The 16,785-nt window shown below is 40.6% G+C and overlaps 1 protein-coding gene across 6 annotated transcripts in view; it reads left to right on the top strand.

Annotated features, from left to right (window-relative positions):
• Positions 1 to 16,785, top strand: part of LOC134336925 (protein CASP-like) — a 621,546-nt gene that overhangs the window by 45,347 nt on the left and 559,414 nt on the right. For all 6 annotated transcript variants that reach the window (XM_063031576.1, XM_063031578.1, XM_063031579.1 and 3 more), the window contains exon 2: positions 2,175 to 2,285. In XM_063031576.1, the coding sequence (XP_062887646.1) occupies positions 2,175 to 2,285 (111 nt within the window). The remainder of the gene's footprint in view (positions 1 to 2,174; positions 2,286 to 16,785) is intronic.

Below are 16,785 nucleotides of genomic sequence, written 5' to 3'. Positions count from 1 at the left end.
CTTGGTGCTGGCTGTGAATTTCACTTTTTTGTTCTCAAGTGTCTTCTTCAGAAACATTAATTGTTCCTCTTTCAACAGACACTGCCTGATCTGCAAATTGTACAAAATTTATTGGTTTAATCTGATTCCAATATCTGCAGATTTTTAAAAGAAACCATTTGTAATTGTTCACACAAAATGCTGGAGGAACTCAGCAGGCCAGGTAGCCTCTGTGGGGGGAGAAAGGTACAGTTGATGTTTCGAGCTGAGACCCTCCGGCAAGACCGGAGAAAAAAAGATGAGTATGTTTAAAAGGGGGGGGGGGGGGAGAGAAACACGAGGTGATAGGTGAAACCGGGAGTGGGTTAGCGATGAAGTAAAGAGCTGGAGAAGGGGAGTCTGATAGGTGAGGATAGAAGGCCATGAAAGAAAATGGGGGAGGAGCACCAGAGGGTGGTGATGGGCTGGCAAGGAGATAAGGTGAGAGAGGGAGAAGGAGATGGGAACTGTTGAAGGAGAGGGCGGGTGGGATGGCAGTTACTGGAAGTTTGAGAAATAAATGTTCATGCCATCAAGTTGGAGGCTACCCAGACGGAATATAAGGTGTTGCATCAATTTCTTGAACTTCTAGTAATGGATCGCCCCCCCCCCCCGCCTCACCTGAGTATTGTGAACAGTTTTGGGCTCCTCATCTAAGAAAAGATGTGCTTGCATTGGGGAGGGTTCAAAGGAGTTTCACAAGAATGATTCTGGGAATGAAAGAATTATCATACGAGGTTGGTAGCTCTGGGTCTGTACTTGCTGAAATTTAGAAGGGTGAGGGGGGAATCTCATTGAAACCTTTTGTATGTTGAAAGGCCTATTCAGAGTAGATGTGGAAAGAATGTTTGCCATGGGGAGGGAGTCTAGGACAAGAGGGCACAGCCAAAGGATAGAGGGGCGTCCATTTATAACAGAGATGCGGAGACGTTTTGCCAGGCTGGTAAATTTGTGGAATTTGTTGCCACAAGCAGCTGCGGAGGCCAGGTTGTTTGGTGTATTTAAGGCAGAACTTGATAGGTTCTTGATTGGACATGGCATCAAAAGTTACGGAGAGAAGACCGGGGAGTGGGGTTGAGAAGGGAGAAAAAGGATCAGCCATGATTGAATGGCGGAGCAGACCCAGTGGGCCAAATGGCCTAATTCTGCTCCTATGTCTTATGATCTAATTAGTAAAAGTGTCAAAGGTTTTGGGGAGAAGGGGGTTGTGAGGGTAAATATATCCGCTGTGATTGAATAGTGAAGCAGATTTGATGGGCTGAATAGCCTAATTCTTCTCCTATTCTTACGGCCTTGTTTCCTCATTAAGTTATTGTTAATTTTTGTTTTTGTGTCATCTGCTGAACTTCAACTATACCATACCTTTTAAAGCAGATTATTTTTGTAGTGCATTGTCATGTGACAGTAAAGATATTTGGAAAATTCAGTAGAATAAATGTACTTTACTATTCCAGTACATTAGGTTGTTTTTCTTGTCTCTTGTTCGCACGATCAAGTAATTTATGCAAAAGAGTGATCTATTTTTAACAATGAGATCTTTCTTGCGTATTTATATTGCTATTGTCAGCAAGTAATTTGGTACAGTAAATTATCTGCTTATCTCAATAATTTAGAATATTTTGTGATGAATATTTATAAAGTGTAATATACATTAGATGTAATAAGATCAGCTGACTGACTGGATATATTTCATTTTGTTTGATGATTTTGTTATTCAAAGGCATTTCTATTATTTTCCCATTGATCCATAATTTCTCTTGGTAATGATGAAGCTGGTCTCTGGTTCTATAATGTCACAGGTTGTTATAGCCATGGGATAAGTGACAGTTCCTAATATTAGACCCACTTTGTGTGTGTGTGTGTGTGTGTGTGTGTGGTTCAGTGGATGGTATTCAATCAAAACCATTTAAGTAATCTTTCTGTATGAACTTGCATTGGAGTTGGGAGGGTACTGTCCAACTTCTTTGTATTAATGAAGATAAACAGTTGCAAATGACATTTTTTATTACTGTCAGCCAGAGATAATTTTCAGGATGAATCCAGATTCAAATTCTGTATAATTTAGTAGCAGCCTAATTTTTTTCCCATTGTTTTTCCAGGAGATTTTTTGTAGTACTTGTTTCTTCCTCTGACTTTTTACGCTTCCCTTTGAACAGAGGGAACTTGATGCTACTGCTACAGTATTGGCCAATCGACAGGATGAGAGTGAACAGTCCAGAAAAAGACTTATTGATGAAAGTCGTGAATTTAAGAAGAGCACGCCAGAGGTGAGTAAAGTATTGCAGTTTATTCTTCAGCCAGTGGGCACGATTGTGAGCAAACTGTAAAGTGATTTCTTGCTTTTGGAAGTTGATTCATTCTTTCTCATTCTCATGAAAGTGTTCAATATGAGCATAAAGTAGTAAGAAATATACAGATTTAGTGAAATTATCTTAGAAACTGAGGTCAGAAATGTAATTGGATTATAAACAAATTGTGATGATACCAAATAAAAGTTTTGTTCCTATGTATACAGTGCAATACATAAATCCTGCAAGAAATAGTGGGTAACCAAGGACAGTCTTAAAACAATTAATATCAGTAGAGGCAAATCCCACTGACGTTGTGGAGTTGACTGTATTTATTATGTTGAATTGATTCTGGAATGCTTCACATTTTTGTTTTTTTAAATAGTTACTCCTTTATTCAAGAAAGATAGTTATTTTGTTGGTCTTTACTGCAAGAAGATTTGAATTTGAACAAGGGTATCTTTTTCCAAATATGTTGATGGTAAGATTGCAGCTGGAATTTATGTTGCGATCTGTCTCTTAAGGCAATACATAAGTGGATTAGAAGAGACTGTATTAAACCTCAGATTGATTCTAGGAAATATTGTGTTTGTAATATGAGAGTTGACAGAACAGATGAAACCTGTACATTTAAAGTACAGAATGCGAGATGACCTCATTGAAACATACAAAATAATTAAGAGGCTGACAAGGTGGATCCAAGGATATTTCCCCTGGCTGGGGTGGCTAAAATCTGAGTTACCATTTCAAAATAAGTGGTTTATAATTGAGGGCAATTGAAAGTAATTTTTTTCAGACAAGGATGTAAATCATTTGGAGAGATGGGTAGAGCATGGGTTGGCAGTCTGAGGTTTTGCATTTTGGGAAGTCAGAAATGGGTAGGGCAATGAGGAATGTTGAACAGTGACTAAGGGGTTCCTGAAAGTTTACAGGTGGATGTGGTGATGAAGAAGCCATATGAAATGCTTACATTTGTAGGTTGAGCATAGAACTTAAGAGCTTGTATGTTGTGTTGCAACCTAGTTAGGCCACACTAGAGTCTTAAGTACAGTTTTGGTTGCTACACTATTGGAAGGATGTAATTCTGCCAGAGAGTGTGCAGAGCAGGTATACCAGAATGTTGACTTGTTTGGAGGACTTGAATTATACAGAGAGATTGGATAGGCTTGGCTTGTTTTCTTTGGAGCAAAGAAGGGCAGGGGTAACCTGATGAAAGTATATAAGTGTAATGCTCTGAGAAAGGTTTCACTGCTAATGTAGTGGTTTCTCTGTAGCAGCAGTATGTTTGGGTTATGACTAGAGATAACAAGGGGTTTGGAATGTGCGATGCCCAATGAGGGGAGTGGTTTTCTTTCTTGTGTGCCTGAGAGGGAGGGATTCATGGGCTTTTGTTCGGTGGAAGATGGAGAGAGAAGAGGCCAGAACGGAGAGGTCGTAGACTGCAAGACTGAGTGGATGTGGAATGGGGTCAGGGGTCGACGACACCCGGGGGAAATCGATAGAGAACGGATGGACGAAAAAGTCGTGAGCTCCAACGTGCACATTAGACTGTTTCATTAAAATGGACCCTTTTTGTTTTCTTTACTAACCTGTGTATAAGATGATGAGAGGCATTGATCGTGTGGGTAGTCAGAGGCGTTTTCCCAGGGCTGAAGTGGCTAGCACGAGAGGGCACAGTTTTATGGTGCTCGGAAGTAGGTACAGAGGAGATGTCAGGGTTAAGTTTTTTATGCAGAGAGTAGTGATTGCCTGGAACGGGCTGCTGGCAACTGTGGTGGAGGAAGATACGATAAGGTCTTTAAGAGACTCCTGTACATGGAGCTTAGAAAATAGAGGGCTATGGGTAACCCTAGGTAATTTCTAAGGTAAGGACATGTTGGGCACAGCTTTGTGGGCCGAAGGGCCTGTAAAGGTTTTCTATGTTCTAACCCTCCAGTCAAATTAAGAATTATAAAGCCAAATCGTTTAATTGCATATGTTGTGCTGTTTGTTATTTCATGGTACTGATTTGAAATGGGAAAATATCACACAGCATCCACACAAACGAGATTTCACAAGTTTGGCGGGCCGAAGAGTGTCTTTCCCTAGATTAACGCAGTCCACCGAACCTGGGGGTTATATAAGATTATGAGAAGCATAATATAAATAGTTAAAATTATTTTTCATTGGTAGGTATATCAAAAACGAGAGCTTTGGTTTTGGTGAGAGGCAGGGGTGAAGTAAGTTTTTTTTACACAGTAGCTGGCATCTGGAATACACCATACGAGTTGGTGGAAAATTTAGTTGGATATTAAATAGGAAAGGCATGGAAGGATATGGCTCTAATGCTTTCAGATGGGAACTATGTAGATTGGCAAAATATTTGGTATAGATGTGATAAGCTGAAAGGCCCTTTCCTTGTTTGATTCCATCATTCTAACTCCAGGGGTGTGCAAAACTGACTTCCTGAGATATCTATGCAGCATTTGATTGGATGTGGACCATGGGTCCCAGATAAAACTGAATTTAGACATCAAAAGGGAAGTACTCAGTAGTCATACCTTGTACAAGGGAGCCTGGTTGTGTTACAGGAGATCCTTGGGCAGTGTCCTAGATCCTGCCATCTTCATCTGCTTGAACAATGACCTTCCCTTATTAGATACTCTCAATTACTAGCTGAGTGGAGATGTTTGCTTATAATTGCAGAATGCTCAATTCTATTCACAACTTCTCAGCAATTGAAGAGGTTAATGCTAATATTTGCCAAATGAAGGAATGCAGCCCTTAACAAAAAAAAAGTGGTGGCATTGCTATCACCCTGCCTGTACACCATCAACATTCTGGGAGTGACTATTGATCAACTGGACCAACTATAGAAGTATTGCAGTTACAAAGGCAGATTAGAGGCTGGGCATCCCCGATTGCGATGGAAGTAGAAACATGTAGAAATTCATAAACTAAGCAACTTTGGGTTTATTTTTGGATGATCATTGTAAAAGAAAAAGTAGAACAAAACCAGAACATAATAAATATGCTGATTTGGATGAGTCAACCTATATCCCATTTAATTCCACTGTATAAGATTCCTGATCTTAGCACAAAATATTCCCCAGATATCAGGATTTTAGCACTCTGTGTACTAAATATAGTTAACTCACTACCAGCTTTCAACTAGAGTCAGCAGTTTATTTGACAAACCTAATCAGTTTCCTTTGAAATGTAATTTTTGTGAAGTTGTGTACAGTTTTACAGAGAATTGCGGAAAGAATGTATAATTAGGTTGCCACGTGAGGATTTGAAAGACCGTTGTAATCAGTTTAGAGTTGGAGCATTTTTTGGTGCCAGTTATCTGGTGTTAGCAAAGTCCTTAATGTTATTTTGAAACAAAAACTCATAAAAAGATTGAGCAATTTATTAGAGCTTGTTTGAAAATAGTGTTGTTGCAATTCTGGAAACCATTAGCAAGTTTAAAGGATGGGAGGAAATCAGATGAACCTGCACACATTTCTAAAGTGTGTGCATAGGAAGTATTTTCCTTACACGGGTATTTTGGCAGCAAGGTTTTTTTTATTCTTCATGTGGTGTGTAGCAGTTATTTTAAAAGAAACCAAATCTGCTGAGAGACTTAGCCGGGGTATTCAACACTGTATGACGTGCTTCCAAATAAATCGAGAAAGGTACGTTCAATCCTTTATTATGAAACCAGCAAAGATGAATAATCTTATAGCGATTTAAAAAAAATCTAACAAGATTAAGTTAGCATTATAGCATTCAAATTAGTAAAGTAACAAAGGTGGCAGAAAAATCTAACATACTTAAGCAAAGTTAGTGATCTAGTTAGCATGCCAATGGAGTCTAATTAGCATAACTAAGCAGTCAGGCTAAATTAGTGTTCCAGTGATATTATTAGCAATCAATGAAAAATATCATTCTCCATGGCTTAACCCCACTCCACTGCACTATACTAAACAAAATGAGAATACATAACTGTACTTATTTGCTTCTACAATGTTCCAACCCACATGACTGATTATCACAATAAACACACCACAAATACCACAGACAGAAAATTAGATACATGGCTCCGACATCCCAGCACCTTAATTATTAATCTATAATAATTACAAAAGCATACTACTAAAGTAGGAAGCATGAAATAATGGACAAACATCTTAACATTTATGCAAATCTCCCCTTTCGTCTTTCTTCTTCCAGTCAAGTTATGTGACAGTCACTTAGGCTAGAGGTTACTAGCACTTAGCCCAGGCAAGAGTGATCTGTACCACCACTCTCTGTCAAGTCAGTAAGTCAAGTCAAAGTCATGAAGCTTCTAGAACTGTATCTCCTCAAACCTCTGCCTCCTGTAGAAGACAGATCTTGGTTATAGGCCTGTCCAGACTTGGTCTTGATGCTCACCTGTTGGACAAATCCTCTTCTGTCTGAAAAGACTTGATTAACTCTTCCCATGATCCATGATCTTTGAGGTACTGTGTTGTCAACTATATTGCACAATGTCTCCTGGGAGGAAGTTGTATTTTATACCTGACCACTTCTGACATTCCTGTAGGTATTGTAAATACTTCTTGACCTACTGTTTCCAAAGCAAGTTGGGAACATTGATTCAGTGTCTGCCATAATCACCACGAGTTCTTTTCTGAATTTGGTTATGAGGTGTATAGATGTTAGATAGTTCACAATAGTTTTCACCGTCTAAATTAGTGACTTTCAATCCTGAAACAATGTACTACTCATGACCTTCTCTTGACTTATGCTGCTTAAGAGAATGAGTGAGGTTGAGCTTGTTTATGAGGCCCACTGTGCAGACACTTGTAGTTCCTTAATGTAAGAATACATAAGTAACCACTGTTGTTACCCTTTTTAGACTTCTTGTACTGGAACTACAGGAAGTTTACTATCATGATCGCCGGGGGAAGGGAAGCCCCTTTCTTTGAAAAGGGAGGACATCTCCTCAGCTGATCAACTGGCACTGTGCTGCAGCTGGCTAGCTAAAGCATAACATAATTACTTATAACCATGTTAATATAGAGCATGGACAGTTGTCATGGAGCCATTTATGTCAGTGGTCCCCAACCGCCGGGCTGCAAAGCATGTGCTACCGGGCAGCGAGGAAACGATATGATTTGGCAATATGAAACGATGTGAGTCAGCTGCACCTTTCGTCATTCCCTGTCACGCATTGTTGAACTTGAACGCACGCGAGGTCATCAGTACCCAAGACACAAATGATCCAAGACGTGCAAAGGAATGGGTCTGTGACCCATTTGTGAATGTCCTCTGGTGAATTATCCTTGTCAGTGCGGGAAAAAGGTCAACTCCTCGAGCTTGCAAATGACGGTGGGCTGAAAAGTATGTTTGACATAACATCTCTGCCGGCATTCTGGATCAAAGTCAAGGCTGAATATCCTGAGATAGACACGAAAGCACTGAATACGTTGCTTCCATTTCCAGCATCATATCGCTGTGAAGCGGAGTTTTCTGCAATGAATGCAACGAAAACTAAATTGCGGAATAGATTGGACATAAGGAACCCCCTTCGAGTATCGCTGTCTCCCGTCACCCCTCGATAGGACGGTGTTGTTGCAGGGAAACAAGCCCAGGGCTCCCACTGATTCAGCGATATTGGTGTGTTGCAATGATGTTATATATTCATACGAGGAAAATATGCGCTGTGTGTTTAATATCCAAATGTTACTTAAAATGTTATGATGCTATTGACTTGTAATTGACTTATCGATATTCATGCGAGGAAAATATAAGCTGTGTGTTTAATATTAAATTCGTTAGGTAAACCCTTCTGGAGATGAAATTGAGTGCATTAGCCACTTACAGTTGACTTATCACCTATATTCCAGTTGTGATCAACACCCCCTTCCCCGGTTGGCCGGTCTGCAAGAATATTGTCAATAATAAACTGGTCTGCGGTGCATAAAAGGTTGGGGACCCTTGATTTATGTAACAGACTATGCAGATCTGGCTCAAGTATTTATCTATTGATATATGAGGAGAATGAATTAAAGGGAATCTTACAGTATTTACTTTTAATGCAACTTTTTTAATATACAGTATTTCTGTACATTTAATAATCTATTTTGATTTACTTATTATGTTTTATTTTTTATTATTTTTTTCTTTTTCTCTGTGCTAGATTGTGCATTGCATAAAACTGCTGCTAAGTGAACAAATTTCATGTCACATGCCGGTGATAATAAATCTGATTCTGAAGATCAATGAAGCTCAGTTGTGTCAAATCTGTTTTGTGCAAGTCCCATGTAATTTTCATAGACGGAACATCATGTGTGAAGAACATTAAATGAGACCATTGATTTTTATTTTAATGGAATATTTCTCATACAGTTGCAGTTGGCAATGCAAGCAGTGGTCTTCTGCGTGAAAACTTTAACTCCGTTTTCCTTTCCACAGGTGTTGTATGAACAGTTGAGCATTTTGTTTTGTTTTGTTTATTATGCTGCATTTAGTTTTGTATCAGGAACAGATTTACATTTCACCTGCTGACATTGAGCATTCCAGGTAAGATTTGGGACAGGACTTGCTGAAAGTACTTTTGCAGGTCAATTGAGGATGTGAGGAGAACAAAATATGTGACTAATGCAGGATGAATGTGAAATTGGTGGTTGTCGGTTGAAGAGTACTTGGTGAGCTGAAAGGTCTGTTTTCCTGCTGTATATATCACTTCATCAGAACTCTAGTCATGAAGGTATTATGACTATTCAATTGTATCCTTTAATGGGAAAAAGAGAGAAATGTCGCAATCATTCAACTATAGGAATTGGCTATTGGCCAATCCAGTGGCAATCCAGCTTGAATTTACCTTGAAATAGGGTACAGACATTGTAGAACATACAGCAGAACAGTATAGTAAAAGAACAAATCCTTCAGTCCATAAAATTTGTGCTGATCCTAATAGTAAAGTAAAATCTATCTGCATATGGTCCGTGGCCCTCTATTCCTGCATGTTCAAAGTTTAAAGTAAATTTAATATCAAAGTTCATATGTCACCAGATACTATCCTGAAATTTGTTTTCTTGTGGACATTCACAGCAAGTACAAAGAAACTGCACACAGCAAAGATAGACAAACAATCCATGTACAAAAGACAGCACAGTTTGAAAATAAAAAAGCAAAATAACAAATAATAAACATTGAGAATGTGTGTTGTAGAGTCCATAGTTTGTGGAAACAAATCAGTGTTGGAGTGAGTGAAGTTATGAACTCCGGTTCAGAACCCCAAAGGCAGAGGTATAATAACTGCTTCTGAACCTGTTAATGTGGAGCCTAAGGCTACTGTACCTCCTGATGGCAACAGCTAGAATGACCTGAATGATGGGAGCCCTTGATAGATACTGCTTTCCTGAAACAATGCTCCTTGTAGATGTGCTCAATGATGGGGCGAGCTTTACCTGTGAAGGACTGGACTTTTCCGTTCAAGGGCACTGGTGTTTCCATACCAGGCCGTGATGCAACCATTCAGTATACTCTCCATCATGCATCTACAGTAGTTTGTCTAAGTTTTTGATGACATGCCAAATCTTTGCAAACTTCTAAGAAAGTAGAGATGTTGTCATGTCTATGGTTTTCTCCTTCTATGCCTATGATATGTTACTATCATGTTTGCCTCCACCACTACTCCCAGTAGTATTAGGGATGTCGAAGAGCAGATAGGGAGACAGATTCTGGAAGGGTGTAATAATAACAGGGTTGTCGTGGTGGGAGATTTTAATTTCCCAAATATCGATTGGCATGTCCCTCGAACAAGGGGTTTAGATAAGTTGGAGTTTGTTAGGTGTGTTCAAGAAGGTTTCTTGACACAATATGTAGATAAGCCTACAAGAGGAGAGGCTGTCCTTCATCTGGTATTGGGAAATGAACCTGGTCAGGTGTCAGATCTCTCAGTGGGAGAGCAATTTGGAGGTAGTGATCACATTTCTATCTCCCTTACCACAGCATTGGAGAGAGATAGGAACAGACAAGTTAGGAAAGTGTTTAAATGGAGTAAGGGGAAATATGAGGCTATCAGTCAGGAACTTGGAAGCATAAATTGGGAACAGATGTTCTCAGGGAAATGTACGGAAGAAGTGTGGCAAATGTTCAGGGGATATTTGCGTGGTGTTCTGCATAGGTACGTTCCAGTGAGACAGGGAAAGGATGGTAGGGTACAGGAAACATGGTGTACAAAGGCTGTTGTAAATCCAGTCAAGAAGAAAAGAAGAGCTTACGAACGGTTCAAAAAACTAAGTAATGATAGAGATCTAGAAGATTATAAGGCAAGCAGGAAGGAGCTTAAAGAAATTAGGAGAGCTGGAAGGCGCCTTGGCAGACAGGATTAAGGAAAATCCCAAGGCGTTCTACAAGTATGTAAAGAACAAGAGGTTAAGACGTGAGAGAATAGGACCAATCAGGTGTGACAGTGGAAAAGTGTGTATGGAACCGGTGGAGATAGCAGAGGTACTTAATGAATACTCTGCTTCAGTATTCATTACGGAAAAGGATCTTGGCAATTGTAGGGATGACCTACAGCAGACTGAAAAGCTTGAGTATGTAGATATTAAGGTAGAGGATGTGCAGGAGCTTTTGGAGAGCATCAAGTTGGATAAACCGCCGGGACTGGACGAGATGTACCTCAGGCTACTGTGGGAGACGAGGGAGGAGATTGCTGAGCCTCTGGCAATGATTTTTACATCATTAATAGGGATGGGAGAGGTTCCAGAGGATTGGAGGGTTGAAATGTTGTTCCATTTTTCAAGAAAGGGAGTAGAGATAGCCCAGGAAATTATAGACCAGTAAGTCTTACTTCAGTGGTTGGTGAGTTGATGGAGAAGGTCCTGAGAGGTAGGATTTATGAATATTTGGAGAGGCATATAGGAATAGTCAGCATGGCTTTGTGAAAGGCACTTCGTGCCTTACGAGCCTGAATGAATTTTTTGAGGATGTGACTAATCACATTGATGAAGGTAGAGCAGTAGATGTGGATTTCAGCAAGGCATTTGACAAGGTACCCCATGCAAGGCTTATTGAGAAATTAAGGAGGCATGGGATCCAAGGGGACATTGGTTTGTGGATCCAGAACCGGCTTGCCCACACAAGGCAAAGAGTGGTTGTAGATGGATCATATACTGCATGAAGGTCGGTCACCAGTGATATGCCTCAGAGATCTGTTCTGGGACCCCTACTCTTCCTGATTTTTTAAATGAGCTGGATGAAGAAGTGGAGGACTGGGTTCATAAATTTGCTGATGACACAAAGGTTGGAGGTGTTGTGGATAGTGTGGAGGGCTATCAAAGGTTACAGCAGGACTTTGATAGGATGCAAAACTGGGCTGAGAAGTGGCAGATGGAGTTCAACCCAGTTAAGTGTGAGGTGGTTCATTTTGGTAGGTCAAATATGATGGTAGAATATAGTATTAATGGTAAGACTCTTGACAGTGTGGAGGATCAGAGGGATCTTGGGGTCCGAGTCTGTAGGACACTCAAAGCTGCTGTGCAGGTTGGTCTATGGCTAAGAAAGCATGTGGTGCATTGGCCTTCATCAATCGTGGGATTGAGTTTAAGAGCCGGGAGGTAATGTTGCAGCTATTTAGGCCCTGGTCAGACCCCACTTGGAGTACCGTGCTCAGTTCTGGTCGCCTCACTATAGGAAGGATGTGGAAACCGTAGAAAGGGTGCAGAGGAGATTTACAAGGATGTTGCCTAGATTGGGGAGCATGACTTATGAAAATAGGTTGAGTGAACTCGGCCTTTTTTCCTTGTGAGTGACAGAGGGTAAGAAGTGACCTGTTGGAGGTGTACAAGATGATGAGAGGCATTGATCGTGTTGGATAGTCGGAGGCTTTATCCCAGGGCTGAAATGACTAGCACGAGAGGGCACAGTTTTAAGGTACTTGGAAGTAGGTACAGAGGAGATGTCAGGGGTAAGTTTTTTATGTCGAAGGTGGTAAGTGCTTGGAATGGGCTGCTGGCGATGGTGGTGGAGGCGGATACGACAGGGTCTTTTAAGAGACTCCTGGACAGGTACATGGAGGTCAGAAAAATAGAGGGCTATGGGTTACCCTAGGTAATTTCTAAGGTAAAGACATGTTTGGCACAGCTTTATGGGCCAAAGGGCCTGTATTGTGCTGTAGGTTTTCTGTGTTTCTATGTTTTCCCCTGTCTGTGCGTTTCAGGCACCTACCACTCTGTAATTAAAAAAAAATCTTCTCATGTTCATCACTGTGTACAAGTCTTTGGCACCCAAGACTTTTAAAATAATTTTGTTATTTATCTTACGAAGGGGGATTGATAGGTTCGTGGCCTAAGGTAGAAGGAGATGAGTTATACAGCTCTCGTTACAGGCACATGCAGTTCAACTCTTCGAGAGATTATGCCAAAAGTTTTGAAGTTAATAACTCATCTCCTTCTACCCCAGGCCACAAACTTATCAATCACCCCTAATGAGTTCTTAACTGATGAGCTGGATGAAGAAGTGGAGGGATGGGTTCGTAAATTTGCTGATGACACAAAGGTTGGAGGTGTTGTGGATAGTGTGTATAACTGTATAGATAGCTAATGTCTGCAGAAGAACTGTGGCAAATGCTCCATGCTGCTTGAAACAAACTGTTATATTCTGTAACTTGAAAACATTAAGCTAATTCAAAGGAAAACAAGAGAGTTGGGAGATTAAGTTGTGCATTTCATTTTTTTACTTTAAGCAAGGAATGCAATTATCACTTGCTGGCGTCATGATGTGTGCAATTCATGTATTTTTACATATAATCCTTAGTGAATTATTTGAACAGACAAGAATGCTCAAGCAAACAATATATTTACAATATTACTCAAATACTATTGAAATATTAAAAACACAGCACTCCTTCCTGCTTAACTATAAACTCCAATTCAATGTAGAATGCATCTCAGCTAATACAGCAACTGTACAGGAAAGCACAGCGTAGGAAATTTTAAATTATCCCATTCAGGCCTGAAGGTTTAATCACGGTGGAGGCTTTCTTACTCTTGTGGGACCATGTCTTTCCTGACGGATCACTCTGCTTGGCAGGTGAGACTTGTGGCTGTGACACAGTCCCAGGTTCTGGGACCTCCTCTATGGTGGTTGTAGGAGTTGACTCTGGAACTTGTGGAAGTGGTTCTGATAGCTCTGGATACTTTTGATTGGAGTATGGCACAGACGCAATAGAACCATTCTCGTGTAAGTCTGGTGAAGTGCTTTAAAAACCCAGTCTCCAAAAACGAGGGGGACTGTCTAAGAGCAGTCGTCGTCAGAGTGGTAAGGCTTTGGCTCAACAGGGCTTCTGCAAGAACAGGCCGGCACATTTATTTCTACTACCAAAGTGCATTACCATGTATTTTCCAACATTGTTTCATTTGCCAGTTTCTTGCCCATTCTCCTAATCTAAGTCCTTCTGCATCCTACCTGTTTCCTCAACACTACCTGCTCCTCTGTCTATTTTCTCTGTCTATACCCCTCAACTTTTGTAAACCTCTATCAAATCTCCCCTCATTCTTCTATGTTCTAAGGAATAAAGTTGTAACCTGTTCAATCTTTCCCTGTAACTCAACTCCTGAAGACCCGGCAACATCCCAGTAAATCTTCTCTGCACCCTTTCAATCTTACTGATATCCTTCCTATAGTTAGGTGATCAGAACTGTATGCAATACTCTAAATTTGGCCTCACCAATGTCTTATACAACCTCACCATAACATCCCAACTCCTATACTCAATACTTTGATTTATGATTGCCCAGATGCCAAAAGCCCTCTTTACAACCCTGTCTACCTGTGATGCCACTTTCAGGGAATTATGTATCTGAACTCCCAGATCCCTTTGTTCCTCCGCACTCCTCAGTGCCCTACCATTTACTGTGTATGTCCTACCTTGATTTGTCCTTCCAAAGTGCAACACCTCACACTCGTCTGCATTAAATTCCATCTGCCATTTTCTGGCCCATTTTTCCAGTTGGTCCACATCCCTCTGCTAGCTTTGAAAGTCTTCCTTGCTGTCCACAACGCCTCCAATCTTAGTGTCATCAGCAAACTTGCTGATCCAGTTTACCACATTATCATCTAGATCATTGATATAGACAACAAACAACAGTGATCCCAGCACAGATTCCTGAGGCACACCACTAGTCCAGTCTGAGAAGCAATCATCCACGACCACTCTCTGTCTCCTCTCACTCAGCCAATTTCGAATCCAGTTTACAACCTCTCCATGGATACCTAGTGGCTGAATCTTCTGAACTAACCTCCCATGTGGGACCTTGTCAGAGGCTTTACTAAAGTCCATGTAGACAACATCCACAGCCTTTCCTTCATCTACTTTCTTGGTAACCACCTCAAAAAGCTCTACAAGATTCATTAAACACAATCTACCGCGCACAAAACCATGTTGACTATCCTTAATCAGCCCTTGGCTGTCCAAATACTTGTATATCCGATCTCTCAGAACACATTCCAATAATTTACCTACTACTGATGTCAGGCTCACCAGCCTGTAATTATCTGGTTTACTTTTGGAGCCTTTTTTAAACAGCGGAACAAATCGAGCTACCCTCCAATCCTCCAGCACTGTACCCGTGGCTAAGGACATTTTAAATATTTCTGCCAAGACCCCTGCAATTTCTATACTAGTCTCAAGGTCTGAGGAACTGTCATGTCAGGCTTGGGGGATTTATCTACCTTTATTCGCTGTAAGGCAGCAAGCACCTCCTCTTCTTTAATCTCTATTTTCCATGACACTACTGCTTGTTTCCCTTCCTTCTATGTACGCTATGCCAGTTTCCTGAGTAAATACTGATACAAAAAAACTGTTTACGATCTCCCCCATCTCATGAGGCTCCACACATAGACGACCACTCTGATCTTCTAGGGGAACAATTTTGTCCCTTACTATCCTTTTAATATACTTGTAGAAACCCTTCGGGTTTACCTTCACATTATCTGCCAAAGCAGCCTCATGTCTTCTTTTTGCTTTCCTGATTTCCTCCTTTTGTATTTTCTTTCATTTTCTGTACTCCTCAAGTACCTCATTTGTTCTTTGTTGTCTATACCTGCTATACACCTCTCTCTTTTTCTTAACCAGACCACCAATATCCCTTGAAAACCGAGGTTCCCTATGCCTGTTAATTTTTGCCTTTAATCCCGGCAGGAACATGCAAACTCTGCACTCTCAAAATTTCGCCTTTGAAGGCCTTCCACTTACTGAACACATCCTTGCCAGAAAACACATTTTTCCAATTCACCCTTCCTAGATCCTTTCTCATTTCCTCAAAATTAGCCCTTCTCCAATTTAGAACCTCAACTTGAGGACCAGACCTATCCTTATCCATAATTAACTTGAAACTAATGACGTTATGGTCACTGGACCCAAAATGTTCGCCTACACATACTTCTGTCACCTGACCTGTCTGGTTCCCTAATAGGAGATCAAGTATTGCATCCTCTCTCGTTGGTACCTCTATATATTGATTTAAAAAAACTTTCCTGAACACATTTGAAAAACTCCAAACCATCTAGCCCTTTCACAGTGTGGGAGTCCCAGTCAATATGTGGGTATGAACTTTCGAGAATCGCTGGATTCTGGCATGGTCCCAGAGGAGTGGAAAATTGCAAATGTTACACCACTCTTTAAAAAGGGAGGAAAGCAAAAGAAAGGAAACTATAGGCCAGGGAAAATGTCGGAGTCTATTATTTAGGATGAGGTTTTGGGGTACTTGGAGATAACGATAAAATTAGCCAAAGTCAGCATGGTTTCTGTAAAGGGAAATCTTGCCTGACAGGAAGTAATAAGTAGGGTGGACAAAGGAGAGGCAGTGGACATCATTTGCTTGGACTTTCAGAAGGTATTCGGAAGAACATGTGAGGCTGTTTAACAGGATAATATCTTATGGTGTTACATGAAAGATACTGGCCTGAATAGAGGAATGACTGATAGGCAAGAGGCAGTGAGTGGGAGTAAAGAGGACCTTTTCTGGTTGGCAGCCAGTGACTAGTGATGTTCCTTATTGGGACTGCTATTGTGTGTCAATGATTTGGATAATGGATATGATGGCTTTGTGGCAAAGTTTGTGGGTGATATGAATGCTGAGGAGGCAATGTGATTGCAGTAGGACTTGGACAGATTGGAAGAATGGACATAAGATTGGCAGATGGAATACAGTGTTGGGGAGAGTATGATAATGCATTTTGGTAAAAGGAACAGAAGTGTAGACTATTAATCTAAATGGAGAGAAAATTGAAACATCAGAGATGCAGAAGGACTTGGGAGTTCTTGTGCAAGACTCCCAGAAGGTTAATTTGCAGGTTGAGACTGTGGTAAAGAATGCAAGTACAATGTTGGCATTTATTTCAAGAGGAATAGAATATAAAAGCAAAGAGATAATACTGAGCCTTTATAAGACACTAGTCAGGCTGCACTTGGAGTATTGTCAACAGTTTTGGGTCCCTTATCTCAAACATAATGTGTTGT

Source organism: Mobula hypostoma, chromosome 23, assembly GCF_963921235.1.
Source record: "Mobula hypostoma chromosome 23, sMobHyp1.1, whole genome shotgun sequence".
Lineage (NCBI taxonomy): Eukaryota > Metazoa > Chordata > Chondrichthyes > Myliobatiformes > Myliobatidae > Mobula > Mobula hypostoma.
Note: the sequence above shows the minus strand (reverse complement) of the source record. Positions and strands in the feature narration are given on the sequence as shown.